Source organism: Zophobas morio, unplaced genomic scaffold (genome assembly GCF_036711695.1).
Source record: "Zophobas morio isolate AGI-343-1 ecotype UQ-CSIRO unplaced genomic scaffold, CSIRO_AGI_Zmor_V1 ptg000027l, whole genome shotgun sequence".
Taxonomy (NCBI): Eukaryota; Metazoa; Arthropoda; class Insecta; order Coleoptera; family Tenebrionidae; genus Zophobas; species Zophobas morio.
The window spans coordinates 68712-77962 of NW_026972132.1; the positions used below are offsets into that span (position 1 = coordinate 68712).

At 28.1% G+C, this 9251-nt stretch overlaps 1 protein-coding gene across 1 annotated transcript; it reads right to left on the reverse strand.

Annotated features, from left to right (window-relative positions):
- Nucleotides 1-3156: 3156 nt before the first annotated feature.
- On the reverse strand, nucleotides 3157-4133 carry LOC135136824 (protein takeout-like). The gene is made up of 4 exons (XM_064066246.1): nucleotides 4033-4133; nucleotides 3736-3979; nucleotides 3561-3694; nucleotides 3157-3511 (listed from the first exon to the last, which is right to left on the reverse strand). Exons 1-4 carry the CDS (start codon nucleotides 4088-4090, stop codon nucleotides 3213-3215), a joined length of 735 nt encoding a protein of 244 aa, XP_063922316.1. The 5' UTR covers nucleotides 4091-4133; the 3' UTR covers nucleotides 3157-3212.
- Between the last annotated feature and the right edge of the window lie 5118 nt (nucleotides 4134-9251).

The window sequence follows — 9251 nt, forward strand, 5'->3', positions numbered from 1 at the left end:
AAAATTACAAACAAAACCCTTTGGGATGCATATTGTAAAATTGAAGAAGAAAAAAAATGAAAAACTGGAAAAATCCTAATAGAAAAAATGAAGAAGGACAAATTGTAAAAAATTAAACGGAATAAACAAAAAATTATAAAATTGGAACAATGAAAAATTGAAAAATTGTAAAAATAAGGAACATGAGAAACCAAAATCAAAAATTTCAAAAAATGAAAAATTAAAAAATATTAAACTTAAAACATTTAAAACTTGAAAAATCCAAAAATTGAAAATTTTCACAATAAAAAACGAAGATTTAAAAAATAGGAACATTGAAAAACTGAAAAACTGAAAAAAATTAAAAAATGACAAACCAACAAGAAAAATAAAAAAATTTTAAAGTTAAAAAATTTAAAGTCGAAAGATCCAAAGATTGAAAAAATTCACAATGAAAAAAAAAAGAATTAGAAAACCACAACATTGAAAAACCGAAAAAGAAATAAAGAAAAGCATAAACCAAAACGAAACTTGCAAATCGCAAGATTGAAGAAATAAAAAATTGAAAAATCGAAAAATTGAAAAATTTAAAATGCAAAATCCAAAAAGCTTACAGTTTCTCGAATTTTCATTATTCCAAGTTTATTTCTTTTGTATTGTTCCAGTTTTCCCTTGTCCAACTTTTGGATGTTTCCATCTTTAACATTTCAATTTTCCGATTTTTCAATTTTTCATTTAATCACGTTTTCGATTTGCAATTTGTCGTTTTGATTTGTCATTTTCTTTGTTTTCTTCAATTTTTCGGATTTTCAGTGTTCTGATTTTTTAATTCTTCTTTTATAACTGTGTCATTGTTCAATTTTTGGATTTTTTAACTTTTAAATTTTTTGAGTTTAAATTTTTTTTATTTTTTACTTTTTCAGTTTTCGATTTGCAGTTTTTGGTTTCACTTTTTCATATTCTTTATTTTGACAATTTCTCAATTTTTCATTGTGCCGGTTTTATAATTTTTTGTTTTGTCAGTTTATAGATTCCACATATTTTCGATTTGCATTTTCCCAGATTTTATTTTTTTTTCTTCTTCAAATTTACGATATATATATCTCTCCGAGTTTTCTCTTCTAATTTTCCAATTTTCCGATTTTCCAACTTTTGGATGTTTCGATTTTTCATTTCTTCACTCTTTCGATTTGCAATTTTCGTTTTGGTTTGTCATTTCTTTATTTTTTCAACTTTTCGGTTTTTTAATGTCCTGATTTTGTAATTCTTCTTTATTCATTGTGAAATTTTTGCGTTTTGGATTTTTCAACTTGTAATTTTTTTAACTTTTGAATAGTTTTATTTTTCGTTTTTTCAACTTTCGATTTGCAATTTTTGATTTCGGTTTTTCATATTCTTTATTTTTACAATTTCTCAACTTTGCATTATTTTGATTTTACAATTTTTGTGTTTTCAATTTATCGGTTCTTTATTTTTTCGATTTGCATTTTTCCAGTTTTTCAGTTTTTTCTTCTGCAATTTTACGACGTGCATCTCTCCGAGTTTTCTGATTTTTCAAGTTTTCATTTCTTCAATCTTTGGATTTGCAATTTTTCATTTTGGTTTGTCATTTTCTTTTTTTTTTCAATTTGTCGGTTTTTCAATGTTCTGATATTCTAATTTTCCTTTGTTCATTGTGAAATTTTTCAATATTTGGATTTTTCAAATTTTAACTAACTTTCATATTTTTTAATTATTCTTTTTTTCAATTTTCCAACTTTTGTATGTTTCCATTTTTAATTTTTCAATTTTTCTAGCTTTCATTTTAAAAAATATGTAAGAATGTGATTGCAATTATAATTTTTAAAATTTTTGGTTTTTTCAATTTTAGAATTTTAGAATTCTTACTTCTTGTGACTATTGAATTTTGATTTTTAGTTTTTTTAATTTTTCAATTTCTCGATATTTAATTTTTCAGTTTTACGATTTTTCAATGTTTTTCGACTTTAGAATTTTGACGATTCTATAACTTTTTGATTTTACAATTTTTGGGTTTTCCAATTTTTCGTTTCATTAATTTTTTCAATATGTAATTTTCTCGATTTCTGGTTTTTCGATATTTCGATTTTTCGTTTCTTGAGTTCTTCGTTTTGCAATTTTTCGATTTTTCAATTTTTCGAATAAAAAAAATGCAAAACTGTAAAATTGAAAAATCAAAAATAAAAAACGACAAAGCATAAAAACAAACTTTGAAATAAAATATTGAAGAAACAATAAATAGAAAAATCCAATGATTAAAAATTAAATAAATTGCAAAAAAAATTAATTGAGAAATAAAAAAATTGAAATTGGAAAATTTTAAACTTGGAAAATGTAAATATTGAAAAATCAAAGAATAAAAATTTGAAAAACTGAATAAATTTTCAATTTCAATTTTTCGAGTTAAAAAAGTGGAGAAATTGCAAAATCATAAAACTGAAAAATCAAAAATAAAAAACTTTAAAAAATATAAAAAATTGAAATTGAGAACTTAAAAAATCGGAAAAACAAAATATTGTAAAATCAAACTATAGAAAATTGAAGAAAGGAAAATCGGATATGTAATTGAGAAATCCAAAGATGGCGAAATTGAAAATTTCAAAGAATCATTGAAAAAATAAAGAAAATGAAAAAACAAAAAATCAAATCGGAAAATGAAAATAAAAAATCGTCGGCAAATGAAAAATAAAAATCAACAATTTGCAAAATGGAGACAACAAATACTGAAAATGCGAAAAATAAAATCTCAGTAACTGAAAAACCGAAAAATGAAAAACTCTAATATCGAAAAATCGCAAAATTGAAAAATTAAAGAAAATGAAAAACAACAAACTCTGACATCAAAAATAGCAGATTTATTCGGCAAAATTCTGAGATGACGTCATCAGGTTTTTGGGAAGGGATATATTAATAAATTTTGATTAATGATTTATCATGTTTACGATAACCTTAAAACGTTTGAAAAATATTATACAATTTTGACTTTTTTCCAAAAAATCGGGATCTGTAAGATAGACGGTAGACAGACAGACAGACAGACGGAAACGGAAGACCTACTTTTTCGTACTCTAGGGGTCATAAAAGATCGAGAAAAGTGGAGAGTCGATCACGTACTCGATTAGTAGTAGAAAAATCTGTTAATTTATAGAAAAACACGAGTTGGTATTTGAAATTTTATTAAAATCTACCTAAAAATACTTTACAAAAATTCAAAACTAATCCAAAGCCTCCTCCATCGATACTTTCGAAAACATATTATTGATAATTTGCTGCACTACTAAACCCAGACCTTCCTCGTACCCCGACTTCACATCAGCATACACCTCCCTGTAATTCTCATTCAAAACTTTATTAATCCCATCCCCTAATTGCTTATCCCCGTTAAACAGATTCTCAAAATTGAAAGAGACAAAATCCGGGTCCAAAGTCACTTTGTTGGTAGTAAAATGAACGTACGTCTTCCCATTTTTTGGTACTTCTTCGTAGTCAAAATGCACCGTCACGTTTACGTTTTCTGAAAAAAAAAAAAAATTAACCCGGTAAAAAAAATAACCATGACTTACTCAGAATGATGGTGCTGGGTCCTGACCCCACAACCGCCAGAAGCAGAATCTTCCCGTTCACCTCGTACTCGCACAACATTTTAATTTCTGGAATCACCCCTCTGCCATGGGTGGACTTCCCCTCAAAATCAAACCTTCATCAACCACTCACACCCATCGCAACCCTTCTACTCACTTAAACTCGTCAATTTTGGCTTCGTTAATTCCGTAGAATTTACAGTTTTTGAAATTCTGTTCCACGTTCACCACCGACTGGCTCCCAGGTGCTATTTTCAGTTCTGACACTTCCAGGGGGTTGAAACTCGGCAGTCCGATTTGGGGGTAGTATTTGACGCTCTGAGTGAGTCCGATTTGAGCCGCCTCCTTCAAACACTTGTCCAGGTCGGGTTCTTTGCGGTTGCATTTTTTGAAATTGGGAGCTGGAATCAAAACAGATAATCAAGGTGGGTCGAAGGTGACTTTGCAAACACACGAAACTTGGCGGCTTGGGTGTAGACGACCAGGAGGAGCAACGCGGACACGGGTTTCATGGTGAAATAATGTTTGAGCAGAAAGGTCGGGGAATTTATAGCCACTTTGTTTGTTGGTTTTTTTAAATTGGTAAGCTGGTTATACGATTCGAATGAAAACAAAAAAACCATGTAGTGGGCCATGAAATTTATTTTTAAAAGAATGATGTTGGCATTGTAGGTTTTTGACACTTTATTTGACAGTTGTTTGACCGTAAATGTCAAACTGAACAGGGTGTGAGTTGGTATTGACAACATATTTTTCTTTGTTGTAAATTAAGTTCAATTTAAAAGTCAGGTATTTCTTTTTAAGTCGACTTTGGAATCAGACTAAATTTTAAGAAACAACTAAAAGATGGTATTAATCAAGTTTAGAAACAGTAAAAAAGAGAAAAAAGTTAGTGAAATGTCTACCTATGACCGAGAAAAATTTTAGTATAATATTGCAAGTGTTAAGTTTATTAAATTGCTACTAACATTTCTTAAATTCCTAAAATTTTCCAAGCTTGTCAAATAAACAAAGTTTAGAAATTTTCTATTTTTCAGGTTTTTTATTTTTCAATTTTCGGATTCAGCTTTGAAATTTCTCGATTTTTTCATTTGATATTTTAGATTTTTCGATTTTCATTTGTTTGATAATTCGGTGGCTAGATTGTTCTATTTTGCAACTTCTCAGTTTTTAATTTTTCAGTTTTTCGATTTTTGATGTTTCGATTTCTCGATTTTTCAATTTTTCGTTTTATTGATTTGTCGAGATTCCGATATTTCCATTTTCCGATTGTCCAATTTGTATATTTTTTAATTTTTCGATTTTTCAGTGTTTCAATTATTCGAATTATCGATTTTTTTAAATTTAAAATTTTTCAATTTTTAATTTTTCGTTTGGGCTATTTCGATTTCTTGATCTTTTCAATTTTCGATTTCTCAATGTTACAATTTTTGAATGATTCGATTTTGAAATTTTTCGGTTTTTTCCAATTTTTCGACTTGGGATTTTTAAATTTGGATTTTTTAAACTTAAGATTTTTCAATTTTCCGATTTCTCGTTTTTTTTATTTTGACGTCTCCCGATTTTTCAGTTCATCGAATTCTTGTGTGTATTACGTTTTTTTCAATTTTTCGATTTCTCAATGTTTCAATTTTTCGGTATATCAACTTTTTTAAATTTTAAATTTTTCGAATTTTAACTTTTTGTTTGGACTATTTCGATTTATCAATTTCTCGAGCTTTTCGTGTTTCTATTTTTCTCAATATTTCAATTTTTCAAATACTCCATTTTTCAATTTTTTGATTTTTGGATTTTCCAATTTTTCAACATTTCGATTGTTTAAATTTAAAATTTTTCGTTCTTTCGAGTTCCCCATTTTTTTAGTTTTCAGTTTACCGTTTGGTTAAGTTTTCCATTTCTAAATTTTCGATTTTTCAATTTCTGGAATATTCGATTTTTCGGGTTTTTCCTTTTCCCGTTTCTCGATTTCTGGAATTTTCGGAGTTTCGATTTTTGGATTTTTCAATTTTTCGGATCTTTGATTTTCCAAGTTTTTTGATTTTTTAAATTTTCGATTTTGCGATTTTTCGACTTATCGATCTATCGACTTTTTGATTTCTCAATTTTTCAATATTTCAATTGCTCAACTTTTCAATTTCAGGATTTTCCGATTTTTTGAATTTCCAATTTTCGATTTTTTTGGTGTTTCTGTTCTCCGATTTCTTAGTTTTTAAATTTTCAGGTCTTTGATTTTTCTATTTTTCGAATTTTTTAATTTTAGATTTTTCGATCTTTTGATGTTCTAATTGCTCGAACTTTCGATTTTTCGGCTTCCCGGTTTTCAGTTTATTGATTTTTGATGTTTCAATTGCTTGATTTTTCCATTTTCCGATTGTTCGGTTTCCTAATTTTTCGATTTTTCAATTTTTCGATTTCGCAACATTTCAGCTTTTCAACTTTTCGTTTGGGCTATTTCTGTTTCTTAATTTCTCCATCTTTTCATGATTAGATTTCTCATAGTTTAGATTTTTAAATTATTCGATTTCCAATTTTTCAAATTTTTAAAGTTTTCAAAGTTTTTCAAGTTTACCAATTTCCTCAAGTTGTTCAAGAGTTTGGAGTTTTCCAACTTCCAAGGGTTTTAAATTGCGACTAACACTTTTTAAGTTCCTAAAATTTCCCAAGTTTTTCAATTAAACAAAGTTTAGAAATTTTCTAAGTTTTGAAGGTGATTTTATTATTTTAGCAATCAAGAGAAGTTTCTAAAGTTTTTCAAGTTTTTCAAGTTTTTCAAATTTTTCAAGTTTCTTAATTCCATCAAATTGTTAAAAGTTTTGAAGTCTTCAAACTTTCGGGCGTTTTAAGTTTGTTAAACTGTTATCAACGTTTTTAAAATGTCTAATTTTTTACCAAAATTTTCAAGATTGTAAAATTTTTCAAGTCACAATTTTTCAGGACTTTAAATGTCCCGAGTTTCTCAAGTTTTTAAGTTTCCAAAGTGTTTGAAGTTTTCCAAGTTCCGGAAACCAACTGTTTACATTTTATTGTTTTTATTAATAATTTATAATCCATATTTGAAATTTCGGAAGTTTTTTAAGTTTTTCAAGTTTCTTAATTTCGTCAAGTTATTCAAGGTTTTGGAGTCCTCCAACGTCCAGGCGTTTTAAGTTTGTTAATTTGCTACAAATATTTTGAAAATTTGTAATCATTCCCAAGTTCGTTAAATATGCAAAGTTGCTAAACCTCCCAAAATTTTCAAAATTGTCAAACTTTACAAGTTTCGGTTTTTTGGATTTCAAGTTTTTCAAGTTTTCAAAAGGCTCGACTTCCTCAGATTTTTAAGTTCGGAAAGTTTTTGAAGTTTCCCAAGTTCCTAAAAGTAATTATTTACATTTTATTGTTTTTATAAATAATTTATAATCGTCATTTTAGCAATTAGAAGATTGAAATTTCTGAAGTTTTTCAAGATTCTTAATTTCTTCAAGTTGCTCAAATTTTTGGGGTCTTCTAACTTCCAAGGGTTTAAAGTTTGCTAAATTGCTACTAACTCTTTTAAATCTTCTAAAGTTTTCTAAGTTTGTCAAACATACAAAGTTTCTAAAGTTTCCAAAGTTTTCAATATCGTCAAGTTTCTCGGGTCTCCTTTTTTTGGGTTTAAACTTGTCAATTTCTTAAAGTGTCTCGAATATTCCTCACGTTTTTAAATTTCCAAAGTTTTTTAAGTTTTCCAAGTTCTTGAAACCAATTTTTCACATTTTCAAGATTTCATTGCTAATTGATAATGCTCATTTTGGCAATCAGAAGACTGAAATCTCTGAAGTTTTTCAAACTTTTCAAGTTTCTTAATTTCCTCAAGGTGCGCAAATTTTTGGAGTCTTCCAACTTCCAAGGGTTTAAAGTTTGCTAAATTGCTACTAACTCTTTTAAATCTTCTAAAGTTTTCTAATTTTGTCAAACGTACAAAGTTTCTAAAGTTTCCAAAGTTTTCAATATTGTCAAGCTTGTCGGGTTTCAGCTTTTTCGGGTTTAAACTTGTCAAGTTCTTCAAGTGTCTCGAATTCCTCACGTTTTTAAGTTTCCAAAGTTTTTTAAGTTTTCCAAGTTCTTCAAACCAATTTTTCACGTTTTAATGATTTCATTGCCAATTGATAGTGCTCATTTTGGCAATCAGACGACTGAAATTTCTGAAGTTATTCAAGTTTTTCAAGTTTCTTAATTTCTTAATTACTCAAATTTTTGGAGTCTTCGATTTCCAATGGTTTAAAGTTTGCTAAATTGCTACTAACTCTTTTAAATCTTCTAAAGTTTTCTAAGTTTGTCAAACAAATTTTCTAAAGTTTCCAAAGTTTTCATTATTGTCAAGCTTTTCGGGTCTCAGCTTTTTTTGGGTTTAAACTTGTCAAGTTCTTCAAGCGTCTCGAATACCTCATGTTTTTAAGTTTCCAAAGTTTTTTAAGTTTCCCAAATTCTTCAAATCAATTTTTATATTTTAATGATTTCATTGCTAGTTGATAATGCTCATTTTGGCAATCAGAAGACCGAAATTTCTGAAGGTTTTCAGGTTTTTCAAGTTTCTTAATTTCCTCAATTTGCTCAAATTTTTGGGGTCTTCCAAGTTCCAAGGGTTTAAAGTTTGCTAAATTGCTACTAACTCTTTTAAATCTTCTAAAGTTTTCTAAGTTTGTCAAACATACAAAGTTTCTAAAGTTTCCAAGTTTTCAATATTGTAAAACTTCTCGTGTCTCGGCTTTTTATGGGTTTAAAGTTGTCAAGTTCTTCAAGTGTCTCGAATTCCTCACGTTTTTAAGTTTCCAAAAATTTTTAAGTTTTCCAAATTCTTCAAACCAATTTTTCACAGTTTAGTGATTTCATTGCTAATTGATAATGCTCATTTTGGCAATCAGAAGACTGAAATTTCTGAAGTTTTTCAAGTTTTTCAAGTTTCTTAATTTTCTCAAGCTGCTCATATTTTTGAAGTCTTCCAGCTTCCAAGGGTTTAAAGTTTGGTAAATTGCTACTAACTCTTTTAAATCTTCTAAAGTTTTCTAAGTTTGTCAAACATACAAAGTTTCTAAAGTTTCCAAATTGTTCGATATCCTCAAGCTTCTCGGGTCTCAGCTTTTTTTGGATTTAAAGTTGTCAAGTTCTTCAAGTGTCTCGAATACCTCATGTTTTTAAGTTTCCAAAGTTTTTTAAGTTTTCCAAGTTCTTCAAACCAATTTTTCAGATTTTATTGATTTCATTGCTAATTGATAATGCTCATTTTGGCAATTAGAAGATTGAAATTTCTGAAGATTTTCAAGTTTTTCAAGTTTCTTAATATCCTCAAGTTGCTCAAATTTTTGGAGTCTTCCAAGTTCGAAGGGTTTAAAGTTTGCTAAATTGCTACTAACTCTTTTAAATCTTCTAAAGTTTTATAAGTGTGTCAAACATACAAAGTTTCTAGAGTTTCCAAAGTTTTCAATATTGTCAAGCTTGTCGGGTCTCAGCTTTTTCGGGTTTAAACTTGTAAAGTTCTTCAAGTGTCTCGAATTCCTCACGTTTTTAAGTTTCCAAAGTTTTTTACGTTTTCCAAGTACTTCAAACCAATTTTTCACATTTTAGTGATTCCATTGCTAATTGATAATGGTCATTTTGGCAATCAGAAGACTGAAATTTCTGAAGTTTTTCAAGTTTCTGAATTTCTTCAAGTAC

Coding starts and splice junctions, on each gene's coding strand:
- LOC135136824 (XM_064066246.1), bottom strand. CDS start 4,090: ATGAAACCCGTGTCCGCGTTGCTCCTCCTGGTCGTCTACACCCAAGCC. Junction 3,980..4,032: donor CACCCAAGCCGCCAAGTTTC/GTGTGTTTGCAA, acceptor TTTTGATTCCAG/CTCCCAATTTCAAAAAATGC. Junction 3,512..3,560: donor ACCCAGCACCATCATTCTGA/GTAAGTCATGGT, acceptor TTTTTTTTTCAG/AAAACGTAAACGTGACGGTG.